Raw genomic sequence first — 15,336 nt, 5'->3', positions numbered from 1 at the left:
TTTTTTATTTTTATTCATTTGAGACACAGAGATACAGAGAGAGAGAGAGAGAGAGAGAGAGAGAGCATGAGCAGGGGGAGAGGCAGAGGGAGAAGCAGGCTCCCCGCTGAGACAGGAGCCTGACATGGGGCTTGATCCCAGGACCCTGGGATCATGACCCAAGCCGAAGGCAGACACTTAACCTACTGAGCCACCCAGGCACGCCAAAATGTTGAATTTTTAAAAAGATTTTATTTATATATTTATATAAAGATATATTTATATCTTTATATATTTGACAGAGAGATAGGCCGAGTGGCAGGCAGAGGGAGAGGGAGAAGCAGGCTCTCTGCTGAGCAGGGAGCCCGATGCGGGGCTCGATCCCAAGACTCCGGGATCATGACCTGAGCCGAAGGCAGACGCTTAACCGACTGAGCCACCCAGGCGCCCCTAAAATGTTGACTATTTTGCCTTGACTCACAGTTTCACATCTGCAAATCTATCCCAAGGAAGTAACTGCATTACTGTGCAAACATGTATGTCAAAAGATACTTGTTGCTGTGTTTTTTAGAATAATAGTAGTAGTAGCAAAAGGAGGAGGAGGAGGGGGAAGAGAAACTATTATATCTATAATATATAACTATATGATAATATATAATTATATAATATATAACTAATATATATATACATATATATCCATCAGGGATAACGGGTTAAATAAACAATCATGGTATATCCATACAGTGAAATACCACAGAATTTTTATAGGATAATTTAGGTCAATGTTTTTTTTTAAGATTTTATTTATTTATTTGACAGAGAGAGACACAGCGAGAGAGGGAACACAAGCAGGGGGAGCGGGAGAGGGAGAAGCAGGCTTCCCGCAGAGCATCTTAACACTTAAAGACTGAGCCACCCAGGAAAAAAAAAAAAAAAAAGACTGAGCCACCCAGGCGCCACCCAGAATAATTTATTTTAGATTCATCTACATTATTGCATTTATTAGTAGTTTGTCCCTTTTTATTGCTGAGTAATATTCATTCTGTGGATATACTACAATTTGTTCATTCAGCTGTGGATGGACATTTGGGTTCTTTCCACATTTTGGTGGGGTTTTTTTATGAATTAAGCATCTATGAACATTCACATACAAAGATTTTTGTGGACAGATGTTTTTGTTTCTTTTCAGTAAATACCTAGGAGTGGAATGGCTGGGTTATACAGTTAAGTGTATATCTACCTTCAGTAAAAACTACCAAATGGTTTTCCCAAGCGGTTGTATCACTTTACAATCCCACCAAGTAACGTATGGGAGTTCCAGTTTCTCCACGCCCTTTACATGGAGTTGTCAGCCTTTTTAATTCCAGCCATTCTGGTGCAGTATATCCCATATGGCTTCATTTTGCATTTCCCTGACTGCCAGAGAGATTGGGGCAACTCTTCTTATATTTATCTTTATCTTATATTTATCAGGCATTTTGGTTTCCTTTTCTGTGAACTGCCAGTCTATTTTCTTTGCCTATTTCCCCATTGGATTGTCTTTTTCTTTTTGCTTTGTAGAGTTCTTAAGAAAACGTGTTCTGGGTATTACTATTTTATTTTGTTGAGATGAGTCTCACTTTCTTTATACTTACTTTTCTGTATTACCAAAAAAAATTTTTTAAAGATTTTTTTTATTTATTTGACAGAGAGAGACACAGAGAGAGAGGGAACACAAGCAGGGGGAGTGGGAGAGGGAGAAGCAGGCTTCCTGCCCGAGCACGGAGCCCGATGTGGGGCTCGATCCCAGGACCCTGGAACCATGACCTGAACCGAAGGCAGACGCTTAACGACTGAGCAACCCAGGCACCCTGTATTACCAAAAAATTTAACGTAAAAATGAATTACCTTTACAATTTAAAAGAAATTCCCTCTTGGGAAAGAAATTAAAAAATAACAAAAGCCACTCATTCTGATTTTAGACTGTTTTAGACTGAACTGGCTTAGGACTGAGAAACAGATTGACCTTGGCTAACCAAGGATGAGACTCTCCTAGAGGCCAACTCATAGCTGCTGCGGGGGTGCCACGTCCGCTCCTAACTCTGCGGCAGCCCTTTCTCTGCCTGCCTTTTGGACAGAGAAGAAATCCCTAATTCTTACTTGGAGGGGTAATACTCTTCACCCCCCACCATTTTTCACTTGGCCCCAGGCTGCAGTCACACTGGACAGCCCTGATAGCATTGCTGTGGTCTATCTAGGAAAGCAACAGGGGAAATCAATCAATCAATCAGTCAGTCAGTCTACATGTAGGACATGGAGTCAGGCGATGGCTGACGTGCTCAGAGCTTGCCCTTTTCTGACTTTGTTGGCCGCTCCTTCACATTCTCTGCTGGAAACTTCTCTTTTTTTTTTTTTTTTTTTCTGCCCTCGAAATACTGGAATGTCTCAGGGCTCAACGTGGTAAATAACCTCCAAAGATGGTCCTTACCAATTCCCTCCCTCCCAGTATGCACACTCCATGATACCCATAAAGAGGGGGAGTCTATATCCGCTTCCCTTGAATATGGCTGCTTGAGTTGCTTTGATCAACAGAAGGTAGTTCCTGACCTCATGTTGAAGAGGCCGAGCAGCATCTCCCTTTGCTTAGGGGAGGCCAGCTGCCACGCTACAAAGAAGCTCAAGCCAGACTCCTGAATACGGAACAAGCACACGGAGAGCCAGAGCCTCCCTGGAGAACCCAAGGCAGCAGACTTATGAGTGAAGGCTTCCCGGACACTCTCGGCCAGCCCAACCACCATCTCAGTGCAGCAGGGCCAGTGACCTGGCTGATGCCACAGGGAGTACATTGCAGCAGCCAAGGCCTGCCCAAATTCCTGACCCCCAGGATTGAGAGAAATAGTACATTGATGTTTTAAGCCACTAAGTTGTATGGTGGTTTGTCATTGAGCAACAAGTAACAAAAAACCCTCGGTCCTAGGATTTGTGCTTTCACTCCTTTCTGGAGGTGACAACCTCCCCATGACCACATGGATCTCCTGCACCCATCCCCAGAAGAGAAGAGGAAGCACAAGGAGCGGCACCTGGCGCGGAGCCCCAACACCTACTTCATGGACGTGAAGTGCCCAGCGTGCTACAGAATCCCCACGGTCCTTAGCCATGCACAAATGGTCGTTTTGTGTCCTAGCTACTCCACTGTCCTCTGCCAGGCCACGGGAAGAAAAGCAAGAATTATAGAGGGCGGTCCTTCAGACAGGAGCAGCACTAAAAGCACCCTGAATCAAGAGGAGTAGGAAACAGGGGTGCCCGGGGGACTCAGGTCATTAAGCATCTGCCTTCAGCTCAGGTCATGATCCCAGGGTCCTGGGATCGAGCCCCACATCGGGCTCCCTGCTCAGTGGGGAGTCTGCTTCTCCCTCTTCCTCTGTGCACTCTCTCTCTCAAATCAATCAATCAATCAATCAATCAATCTTTAAAAAAAAGATGAGTTGGGAAACTATCCCAATAAACACATTTTGGATACAAAAAAAAAAATAACCCTAAAACAAAACATCTTTTCTCATCTACCCACACTCCCCGCCCAGGTGATCCCAGCCAGTCCCATCGTTAAACCAGCAAGTGTTGGTGAGGATGTGGAGCAATTAGAACCTTCACACATTGCTGGTGGGAACATTAGATGGTACAGGGACTTTGAAAAACAGTGTGGCAGTTCCTCTAAAACAGTGTTACAGTTCCTCTGTAAATACAGAGTTACCATATGACCCAACAATTCCACTCCTAGGTATAGCCCCAAGAAGAGGGGAAACATGTCCACATGAAAACTGGTACACCAATGTTCATAGCAGCATTATTCATACTTGCCCAAAAGTGGAAATAACTCAAATGTCCATCAACTAAGTGAACAGATGAACTATCCACACAGTGGACCAGTACTTGGCAATAAAAAGAAGTACTAATACGTGCTATATGAACGAATCTTAAACACATATGCAAAATGAAAGAGGTCTGTTACAAAGGACCACATGGTCCGTGTATTTGAGGTGTCCATAATAGGCAAACCTACAGAGGCAGACAGTAGATCAGTGGTCTCCTGGGGCTGGGGGGGTATGATGGGTAGAGGATAAGGGCTAACGGGTGTGGGATTTCTTTTGGGGCTTATGAAAATGTTCTAAAATTGGTTGCGGTGACAGTTATGCAACTCTGTGAGTATACTAAAAACCATTAATTGTCTGCTTTAAATGGGTGAATTGTATAATATGTGAATTTACATCTTTTTTTAAGATCTATTTATTTTAGAGAAAGAGAGAGAGAAAGCACAAGCGATGGGGGAGGAGCAGAGGGAGAGGGAGAGAGAGAATCTGGAGCAGACTCCCTGCTGTGCGCAGAGCCCGATGCAATGTGGGCTGGATGCGGGCCTCGATCCCACCACCCTGAGATCAAGACCTGAGCTGAGATCAAGAGTCCCACACTTAACTGACTAAGCCACCCAGGGATCCCTATGAATTTATATCTTGATAAAACTGTTTCAAAAAAAAAAAAATCTTGAGTCTTACTAGGCCCTACAAGATCCTTACCTATGTGAGCTCATCTCCTTCCATCCTTCTCTTTGCTCCTTCTGCACAGATCACTTTGGCTTCCTTGATCCACCACACCACCCTCCCAGCTCAGGCCAGGGCTGTGGCTTATGGCTGAGTAGTTTGTGCACGAAACAAAAAGTCCCTGGATGAGGGTGTAAGTGAGAACTGCAACCTAGGCTTCTGCTTGTCTAGACCTGGGCCCCAGGGCTACACCGTCTCGGAGGGGTCATTTTCTAACTGACATGCAGGACCATGTTCACGTTCCCTCTACTTCTTGTACTCTGCCCCCACATAAGCACATGCTTGCTCACTTTTTCTTTTTAAGATTTTATTTATTTTAGGAGGGGAGGGGCAGATGGAGAAGGGAGAGAGAGAGAAACCCAAGCAGACTCCACACTGAGTCCGGACCCCGACACAGGGCTCGATCCCACGACCCCAAGATCATGACCTGAGCCAAAACTAAGCACCAGATGCTTAACCGACTGAGCAATCCAGGCATCCCTGACTTGCTCACTTTTATTCATTTCCCTGCTCCAATGTCATCAGAGGGGCCTTCCCTGACCCCTGTGTGATATCAGCCCCACCATCCTCTAACTCTTCACCCGCTTTTATTTCTCTTCACAGAACCTACTATACCTCGTCTATCATATATTGATGTACGTTTTGGTTACCACCTGTCTCTTTCCACTAGAATGAAAGCCCCATGAAAACAGGAGCTTAATTTCATTTACTGCTGTAGCCCCAGTGTCTATAGGAATGTCTAGTATATAGTAGGTGCTCAATAAATAATTTCTTGTGGGGCGCCTGGGTGCCTCAGTCAGTTAAGCGTCTGCCTTCGGCTCAGGTCATAATCCTGGAGTCCCAGGATCGAACCCCACGCTGGACTCCCTGCTCAGCAGAGAGTCTGCTTCTCCTTCTCCTGCTGCCCTTCCCCCTGCTTCTTCTCTCTCTCTCTCTCGCTCGCTCGCTCAAATAAATAAATAAATAATTTCTTGAGTGCATGAATAAATGCAGTAAACTCAAGTGGTCATCCAGGGCTTATTTGGGGACCAGTCTAAGCCGATTCTACGTGAAGAGAAGGTATGTTTTTGATTGCCTGGATTGATTGCCTAACTGTGGAAAAGTAACCATGCGGTGCTAAACACTCAGTGGCTGAGATTAACCAGAAGACACGGCACCATTGATTCCAATGTGACCTCAGTGGGGTACAGTCCAGCGCTCAAGGAGGGACCCCTTGCTGGTCTGGTCTCTTACCTCCTCTTTAGTGTAGTACTTCAGGAGGCCTTCTTTTGACAGGAGGACAAACTTTCTTCTCAGGAACTGGGCATTGTCCCTTCCCCGCTTCCACAGGAACCCTTCTCGGGTACCTTAGCCACCAAGGAAGAGAAAGAGGGAACACCCACATCCTTAAGATAAACAAGCAGTTTGCAAACCTCGTAGGGTCTCGAGGGTAGAGTGAACGCTCCACCCAGTGCTAAAATATCTTAAATCTAACTTAGCTATGTCAGCTGCAGCATGTAGGGTTCTGTCTGGGGCCAAATTTGCAAAGTCTCATGATTTCAGTTGGGCTCTCCCTAACTTCCTTCTTTGGCTATTTCATAAGAAGACCAACTAAACCCTTAGGAGGCTAAGTCCTGAGAAACTGCATGATTCTGAAAGACGCCGCTATGGTGCTGCCCAATGTCACGTCGACATCGACCTAATGAAACCCCTCAGAGGGCGGAAATGATGAGTGGCCTCTAGGAACCTGCTAGTTGAAGAGCACCGTGTGCTCCCCATAGCTAGGGGCGCTAAGCTCTGGCCGTCACCGGTCCTCACAGTGGTTCTGGACGCTTTGCCCTCCAGGTCAGTGTGAGCTTGGACTCAGAGCAGCTGGGCAGACACTACCACGGGTCGAGGGCCAGCCATGGGGTTGTGCCCCACACAAAGGTAGGAAGGGAGGCAGAAATCCCTCCCATGTTCCTTACCAAGCCGTTTGTCACACGAGGGGCCACACTCACCAAGAGCAGGGGTGCCTTTTTCTAACTGTTCAGCCTGGCGGGTGAGTCTTCCTGCAACTTTATACTAAGACTCTGTACACACGTGTGGCCCTGTGGGGACCAGAGATAAAAATACTTCTTGACCACTCAGACCATAAAACTCCACCAGCTGACACGTTGCTGTTTCAGAGGCAGAGGAACCCACACCTTGGCCTCTGTGGCCACAGTGAGGCCAGCAGATACCTCCTGCCTGGGCCCTCTTCCTAATACTCAGGCACTTTATTGTCTAGAATTCATTAGAATATAGACCTCAAAAGATGATGGAAATAACCTTACCTGGGAGTGAGATGGATTTCCCATCGGCCATAAATTCCTGTCTTTCATACTTAGCTCGAATCCACTGTTCCTTTAACACCCTAAAAAGAGGGAAACTTTGGTCAACTGTGTCTGAGGCGTCCCCTTCCCACAGGGTGGGGATGTCACAGCAACTACCTGCTCACACCACCCAGCGCTGCTCAGCCTCGGAACCGTTACATTTGGAGCTAATTCTCTGTTGGGGGAAGGGGAAGAATCCTGTGTTCTGTAGGATGCTTAGCAGCATCTCTGGCCTCTATCCTCTAGACGCCAGTAGTACCCCCTCCCTAATTATGACACCCCAAAATGTCTTCAGATATTGCCAGTGTCTCCTGGGGAAAAATACCCCCCCCAAGGGGGATATGGAAACCACTGGGCTATTCCAACCCCAGCCCAGCCCTCTAGGTCAATCAGGTCCCCTGGACCATCTACACTACACGTCCCACTGCATGCTCATGAGCTGAAGCCAGGAGAGTCCATGAGCCTCTTCCTTTGGCTTGCCCATAAAATCTGGGCCTGCTACACTGGACAGAGCAGTGATCTTGGGGACCTGGTCATCCTCCCCAATTTATCCACTGTGTGACCAGCAGCAAGTTACTTAACTCTTCTGAACTTGGGGAACACGTCAATAATATTATACCTACCTTCCCTTCAGGGTTGTTGAGGGGTTTAAATATATATAAAAGGGCCTAATACCATGATCAGCCCGTAGTAGGAGTTTAATATTAGCCTAATCAGATATTGTCACATGACCCGTGCAGAAAACTTATTTCAATTGTTTGGTTCCCTCTTGCCTTTTCCAGGTAAATGTTCCAAGGTTTATGTGACCTTACCCCAAAGCCACAAGGAATGACCCAGAAGTGGGCACCTGACCTGAACTGGCTAAGCAGAGCTCTGCCCTGAGCTATCAGAGCAAAAGGAGCAAAACTGAGAGGGGGATGGATTGGAAGCCCTCTCACCGCCAAGCTGGGAGCTGGAGCCCAGGATCTGGAGCCAGGGACCCCAAGTGGCCTTGCTCCCAGCTACATGAAAGAAGGCTGGCCCACAGGAAGGGGCAGGAATGAGAACCAGACAGAGAGTGTAGGAGGCCCAATAGTGTTTGTGCCCCTGGCTTGCCCTTCCTGAGAGTAGCTCCACCTCTGTCCCTCCTACGGTCTGATCCCCAGAACCCACAAAATCCGCTCGGGCCTAAGCTGGGTTAAACTGCATTTCTATCGTCAGGAGTCCTAACTAATGCACAAGCCCTCACCCCAGGCACACTGAGGAGAGTCACCAAGCCCACCGTGGAACCCCGAACCACAGGATCAGAGCTGGGAGAGGGAGTGGAGACTGAGGCCCCAGTCCTGGTCCCGGAGGTGGGGAATTTAAAGGTCTTTTAGAATTACAGGGAGGAGGCCATTAGTGTTCCACTACAAGGGGGGAAGGTGCGAGCCTGTGGTTGGAGTCTTGCAAGTAGTGTCTGGAATGCCGGCAGAAAGCCTACCACATAGTAGGTGTTCACCAAATGCCTGTTCCTTTTCCCTTGCAGCAAAGGGCCGAGGAGCAGCAACAGTGAGGCAAGGGGAGCCAGACCCTCTCGAGTTAAGGCTGGCACCTCCCTCAGCCGGGCCAGGGACAAGGCAGCATTCTGAAGGTGACACTGAGAAGTGGACTAAAACATTTTACATAAAATTATCTCATTTAATCTCTACCACCATGCCATGATGTAGGCAGCATTAAGTACATTTCGGAGATGAGGAAGCCACGGTTCAGACAAGTTTGGTAACTTGTCCACCTTCTCATAGCCAGAGAGTGGTAGAGTCAGGAAACCATACTGGGGTCCTCTGAGTAGAAAGCTGTGCCCCCCACCCTGCCACTCCATGCTGCATTAGCAGCCCCTGAGTTGTTTAACTACTGGGAAATGGCAGGGTACTAGGTACAGTTGTATAGTTTGTGTGCTGTCCAAAAGCTTTCTGCTGAGGCTAGAGGACAATGGGGGCTGAAATGCAGCCTGCTTCCTGAAAGCCATAACCTGCCCAGAGGGTGTACCTTCTTTCCATTTGTATCAGAGTGGTGGCTGGGGGGGGGGGGGGGGGGCGCTGTCTAGCAGCCCTGGCAGTGAGGCTGAGTCCCTGGAAGGAAGGCTAAGCCTCAGGCAGTCAGTCCTGCAGAGGCTGGGGTCACTAGGTACCAGGGCCACACTGATCCCTCACATCTAGGGGACCTGAAAGCTCCTGTTGCTTCACAGCTTCCCCCGACTTTTATTAGATTTCCCCAGGGCCCTGGTGTCAGATGGGCTAGTCAGTCCCAGTTCTGTCTCTTTGAGCCTCAGGTATGTCATCTATATCGTGGGGACCGTGGCAGTGTTATCTCAGAGTTGTTGAGAGAATTAAACACATTAATTGCACACAAGCATATAGCACAGGGCGTGGTACATAGGTAAAGTTCCATAAATGTTAGTAGCTGCTATTATTTTTATGGTGATTAAATTTTATGGTGATTATTTTTACGGTGATTATCTGGGGCCAGACAGCTGCTTTGGAGCTACGCTGAGTTCAAGTGGGACAGCCCTGGGCACAACACTCCCTAGGAAGTAGCTGAAACACATCTTTTCTACTAAAATACCAGGGTTCCTCTTCTCTATCGAGTTAGCCACCACAAGTAGGCTATGAGAACATCAGAGGCAAAGGGGCGGATCATAAAGAAAATGCCCTGTGTCACAGCAGTGGAAACTGAGTCCCAGAGAGGGGAAGTGACAATCCAAGCAATAAAGGTAGAGGGGGGAACGAGGCCAGGTCTAAGTGTTCTCCATGACAGTACCAAACGTCTTTCCGGGTCCACCAGGTGCATGTAAAAGACCACCAGAGACGGGCGCCTGGGTGGCTCAGTTGGTTAAGCGACTGCCTTCGGCTCAGGTCATGATCCTGGAGTCCCAGAATCGAGTCCCACATCGGGCTTCCTGCTCGGCAGGGAGTCTGCCTCTCCCTCTGACCCTCTTCCCTCTCGTGCTTTCTATCTATCATTCTCTCTCTCTCTCTCAAATAAATAAATAAAATCTTTAAAAAAAAAAAAAAAAGACCACCAGAGACAAAGGCACCAGAGATGGAGTAGGGGTGGGGGAGATGAGACCAAGAAATGACCCACTCACAGGCAGTCGTTGGCCTGGGGGACATAGTAGAAAGCAGGGACTCTGGCTTCGTACTTGGCCTTCCCACGGAGGTTTCCATTGTGGGTCATAAACTGCAAGACAACAGCAACTTGGGGTATTATTAGAACTTGAAAAAACGTGAAATGAAACCATGTGTCTACCCAGAAGGCCACTCTTCCCAGTGGCTCCTAGGCTGAGTCAGGAGACACTTCTACTGGAGTTTGACATGTCCCATTGGGCTTGGTTATCCATGCTGCTGGGAAGCTCCAGCCTGGGACAATGAGGTGCTACAGCAACCATAACTCATGTAGGCAGAGCACTTTACAGTCCTTACCCATTAGCTCATTCTATCCCCTCGAAAATTTTAATATCACCATCCCCATTTTAGAGGTGAGAAAACAGGCTCAGAGAGGTTAGGTGACTTACCCAAGGTGACACAGCTAGAGAGTGAGGAGCTGGGACTTGAACCCAGACCTGTCTAACTCCAAAACTCATGTTCTTTCTCCCACCCCCTCCGCAGATGGCCAGGACCACCAGCAGCTACGTGCAGGAAGCAGACATAGCTGGAGGATGGAAGAAGTTGGAACTGGCCCCCTTGAGTAGGTCGGTCAGGATGATCACTGGGGCCCTATGAACACCTGACAGACCCAGAGGCAGATACGCCAAGAGTGGCCCTGGCCAACAGTTAGCACTCAGGAACAGAGGTGGCCTATCTGGGGTGAGGGCACACGTGGGAAGAAATATCAGGTTTTTAATTTACATCCCCTGAGCAGAGTGAACCCCATTCTCCCCCACCCCCAGGACTCTAGACTATGACTCAGGATTTGCATGGGCTTTGGATCCCAAAAGAGCATGTTTCACATCCCAGCTGTACTACTGATTCACTGAGTGACCCTTGGGCAGTACTGAACCCCCCCGAGCTTCAGGGATTTCAACTGCAAAAATGAAGAAAGTACAATGGGTGTGTCATAAGAGACAAAGAAACAACCTTCAGGTCTATGTGCTGGTTTACTGGCTTCCTGTCTTTCTCCTACACTAGAATATATGCTCCACATGGGCCGAGACTCTATCCTATTCACTGCTCTTTCCTAATACCTAGCACATAGTAGGCTTACAGTAACTATGTGTCCAACGAATAAAGCATCTAGCACAGTGTCTGACATAGAGTGGGCACTCAGTGAACACGGGCCTGCTTCTCCAGTAGTCCTTGAAATCCTCAGCCAACCAGCACAATTTAGAACAGTTTGCTCTCTGAAGCTTTTCTCGCCAAAATGGTATTATCATCCAGGCTGAAGGTGTCCTCCATCTCTATAGATCAGGAGAGCAAAACGGTGCCCTTCCTGGCTGGGAGGTGGGGGGTGGGGTAGGAGGGGTGGGGTGGGGTGGGTGCTGGAAGGGGGACCCAAACCATGAATTAGTATATTTCGGTTCCAGTCCAGGACTTCAGCTAACGATAACAGCAGCGTTACTTGACTACTTACTTTGTACTGGCACTGAGCCTACATTTAATCCTTACAGCAGCCACTCCAAGGGGTAGTGGGATCCTTATACAGAAGTGGAAACTGAGGGAAATAACAAGTTCTCAGGGCCTTGCAACCAGCAAGGGCCTTGCACTCAGGGTCTCTGTCTAAGCAGGGACTCTAATAGGCTGTGCTTTCTCTTGCTCTTTACTGCTCGGCTCTGGAACTCGGTTTCCTCCCCTACAGAAGAATGGGGCCACCGGCCCACCGCCTCCACCCTGGCTCTGCTGTTTCGAGGCTCTCCAGTGCCCCCCCTCACTACCTCCACAGTACTGTCGTCCCAGAAGTCAAGTCTCACGGATTTAATTTTGCTGATGTCTGGGAAGTTGCGGTGCACACCGGAGCAGTTCAGACAGATGAAAATGCCCAGCTTGTAGGAGGCCCAGTCAGGATCTAGGGGCGAGAGGGCAGAAGCGGAGTTGGATGGAGAGCTAGACACCGAGACCAGGGCTGGGGGTGCTGGAGAGGCAGGGCTCGGCCGTTGGGATTCCTGGCGCCCAGCTCTGCCGTGTTAGGAAGCCCTTTTCTCTCTGTCCCCCCACCTTGGGTGAGCTAAGATACCAGCATGCAACCTTCTAGTCAGCCCACGGCCAAGGCACGGAGGCTACCAGGATGATCTTGGAGGGAGTCTAGAGATGGGGCGAGGGGCTGAGGCGAGTGCAAAGTGGAAGTGACAAGACTCCGGGGAACTGAGAGGAGAGCGCGGAGGAAGGCGCCGGCACCGCTGCGCCCGGCTGAGGAGTTGCAGGTGGGGAAGTCGGCGCGCTACGGAGCAGGAACTTGGGAGGACCCCAGGGGCCTCCGGGAGCTGGGAAGGGAGCACCGGACCTTCAGGGGCCCGGGGGTCTGGGACCCCTCGGTGGGGGGGGATGTTTGGGTCCATGGGCGTGGGAGGTTGCTGGGTCCAGAGTGAAGATGTCCGGGACCGGGGTCCGGGTAGGTGGGGTGTCTGGCGGGGCGGGCGAACAAGATGGTCAAGGCATCCGGGTCCGGGGTCTAGCGTCGGGGTCCAAGGATATGGAAGGGTCCGGGTCCAGAGTGGGGAGGTCAGGGGGCCTGGGTTCGGGTGGGCGCGGCAGCCGCTGCGGAGAGCTCGGCCGAGGGCGCTAGACCGACGTTCGCTGTCTGGGTGGGCGGGGGCCTGGGTGCGAAGGTGTCAGAAGGGTCACGCCCGGGTCCCGCGGGGGCCCGGGACCGGTCCCGGTCTGGAAGGAGGAGAGGAGGTCGGCGGGCAGGGTTCCTGCTCCCGGCCGCCGCACCCTTACCCGCCGCCCCGCAGTCGGCGCAGTGCGCGTTGCCGGTGCCCGCCGCCTGCAGCAGCTCCAGCAGCCGCTTCTTGTTGCGCTCGCGGTCGCCCATGGCCCGCCCGGCGGGCTCACTGGGGCTCAGCCCAGGCGCCCCCTAGCCCGGCGGCCCCTCGCGGCGCTGAGCTCGAGCGGGCAGGTGGAGAGCGACGCAGCTCCGCCGCCTCCCGCGCGCCAGCCCCGCCCCTCGGCCCTTCCGCCCCGCCCCCGGCGCGTGCCAGTCGCCCCCGCTCCCGCCGCTGGGTCCCCGGCTGAGGCCGGCCCCGAGAGGAGGGACCCGAGCTGACTGGGAGTCCCTGGCGCTGGCCCCAGAGCGGACCCCAGGCGGCCGCTTGCTAGTTGCGGGACTGTAGTCAACCCAGTCAGCTTCTCCGGCCTCAGTTTCCACTTCTGCAAAAGGCGAATAAGGACAGGTCTGCGTCTCTGGGCTCCTTGGAAAATTAGACGGGATCTAACCTCCGCGAAAGCATTCTACTGATGTAGCGCTTACGTCTACTTAGAGACATTTCGATGCTACCTCCCCAGGAAACCCTCCTTAATACCCACCCTCGATCAATCTCTCCAGCTTCTGGTCCTGCTAGAACCCTGTTACAGGATCCGTCCCTTTCTTTGGTCCGGAGCACCTTTTATCTACGTTGCATCACAGTTATTTATATATTTATGTTAATCCCTCTCCCACCTCCAACACACACAGGGCCACGCTAGATAGTTCGATGTCAGTAGCTTTATTTCCGTATCCCACATAACTCCTAGAAACAGCACCTGCACATTTTTTGAAGCCAAATAAATAGTTGCATGACTGTGTTCACCAGGAAGTTTGGTTTCACCACCGTGGACTCCACTAGGCACTTTTATCTGTTAAGTTCCATCACTGTCAGGTGTGGGCAGGGCTTAGGTGGTCCTGAAGCTGGCTGGGGTCCCTTCACCATCCCTGTCCCTCCTCAATCCCTTTCTCTGTGGTCCCTGGGTGCCTGGTAAGGCACTCACTGCACACACTTGCCTTTCCCGCTGTAGGTAAACAGCTGTCTGTCCTATGCATATAGCTTTATGCACAAGGATGTTAGATTTCCATCCTGATAATTGCAGCTGAAGTTCTAGCCCACCTGCCTGTATCCCCAGTTCCACATACATGCATGCATACATGTGAATACATAGGGCAGCATGGTATAATGGAATGAATCCAAGAATACAGGGTTTGAATCTTGGCTCCACCACTTACTAGCTACTTGGCCTTGGGCAAATTCCTTCATTTCTCCGAGCCTTGTACTGCTCACCTGTAAAAATGCGATGTGGGAAGATCCACTGAATAGGGTCATTGAGATGTGCCGGTACGTGCGTGGCACACAAAATCCTCAGAACACAGTGGCTCCCTTGCTTTCCCTGCCCCTCTGGTCAGCTCATGGGATCATCATTTGGAATGCTGTGTATCATTTCCCATCTTCCACAGGGTGGAGGAGGTCAAGCTTCCGGGCCTGGGAGGAGGGGGACGTTAGTTACCAAAAATAACCGGCCAGGAGCGTCTGGACTGAAGCGGGTGAGACCTAGCCCAGCGGCAGCTCCAGAGGAACCAGAGAGAGCCCAGAGGAGGTCAGAGGGCATGGGGCTGGTGACCAAACAGAATGAAAGATGATTCATTTCCTCTGCTTTAGATGAAAAAAAGAGACAGAAATAAATCTCCCAGGAGACACATGGGAAAGGCGAAGGGGGAGGCAAAGAGGGGACAGGGCAAGGATGTCATTTCTCTGCTGCCCACTGCCAAGACCCCCAGCCTTCCTGGCTCATGCACCTTTGTCCTGCCCTCCTCTGGCACGTCAGAGGTCCCACAAAAGCCAGAGGTTGAGAGACTCCTTTAGTTTGCCCTCTTCCTGTCCTTATTTCTGGAGGTTTCCATTTACAGAATTCCAAGCCTTAAGGTGGAATTTCAGACATCCTCAGAGACTAAATAAATACAAAAATATTTAAGAATAAAAGGTACTATAGTATTTTGTTTGTAACGGGTTTCTTTCTTTCTCTGGGGCGAGGCCAGGGTGATAATGCTAATTAACAATTATTGACTATTTTACAGAGAGTTTCACATCATTTGATCACATCTGAGTTCCCTAACTGCCCTCTGAGGGCAGCATGCTATCCTCAGAGGAGTGAAGTTACCCAAGGTCAAGGAGCCAAAATGCGCGGAACAGGGGTCTAAATCCAGGTCTCCTGGTGTCCACCAGCCCCAGGTTGTATCACCAAATCCCACAGGACAAGCTTGCCCTCCCTTCCGTCCCTCCATTCCTGGATTTTTTTCTCACTTCTTAAAAACTGTGGTAAAAGCTCTATAACGTAAAATTGGCCCTTTTAACCATTTTATTTATTTATTTATTTATTTATTTATTTATTTATTTATTTATTCATTTATTCATTTGAGAGAGAGAGCGAACACAAGCAGGGAGAGAGGGAGAAGCAGAGTTCCTGCTGAGCAGGGAGCCCGAGGTGCGGCTTGATTCCAGGACCTAGAGGTCATGATCCCAGCTGAAGGCA

At 50.0% G+C, this 15,336-nt stretch overlaps 1 protein-coding gene and 1 pseudogene across 7 annotated transcripts in view; one reads left to right on the top strand and one right to left on the bottom strand.

Annotated features, from left to right (window-relative positions):
- The window catches only part of ADAP2 (ArfGAP with dual PH domains 2), a 29,477-nt gene extending 15,251 nt beyond the window's left edge, over nucleotides 1-14,226 (bottom strand). For 6 of the 7 annotated variants that reach the window (XR_003515346.2, XR_003515347.2, XR_003515348.2 and 3 more), the window contains exons 1-5: nucleotides 12,778-12,943; nucleotides 11,775-11,905; nucleotides 9,993-10,084; nucleotides 6,848-6,927; nucleotides 5,787-5,899 (exon numbers count right to left, since the gene is read on the bottom strand). Coding sequence is in view for 4 of the 7 variants with exons in the window: in XM_027567974.2 (XP_027423775.1) it covers nucleotides 5,787-5,899; nucleotides 6,848-6,927; nucleotides 9,993-10,084; nucleotides 11,775-11,905; nucleotides 12,778-12,871 (510 nt within the window). In the remaining 3 variants the exon portion in view is untranslated. Of the gene's footprint in view, nucleotides 1-5,786; nucleotides 5,900-6,847; nucleotides 6,928-9,992; nucleotides 10,085-11,774; nucleotides 11,906-12,777; nucleotides 12,944-14,090 lie in introns of those variants that run through there. The other variant, XM_027567976.1, reaches the window with a different exon arrangement.
- Nucleotides 2,985-3,223, top strand: LOC113939813 (annotated as a pseudogene).
- Nucleotides 14,227-15,336: the final 1,110 nt, after the last annotated feature.

This window comes from Zalophus californianus, chromosome 16, assembly GCF_009762305.2.
Source record: "Zalophus californianus isolate mZalCal1 chromosome 16, mZalCal1.pri.v2, whole genome shotgun sequence".
In the NCBI taxonomy this organism is placed as follows: domain Eukaryota; kingdom Metazoa; phylum Chordata; class Mammalia; order Carnivora; family Otariidae; genus Zalophus; species Zalophus californianus.
This window is presented reverse-complemented; position numbering and strand designations above follow the sequence as displayed.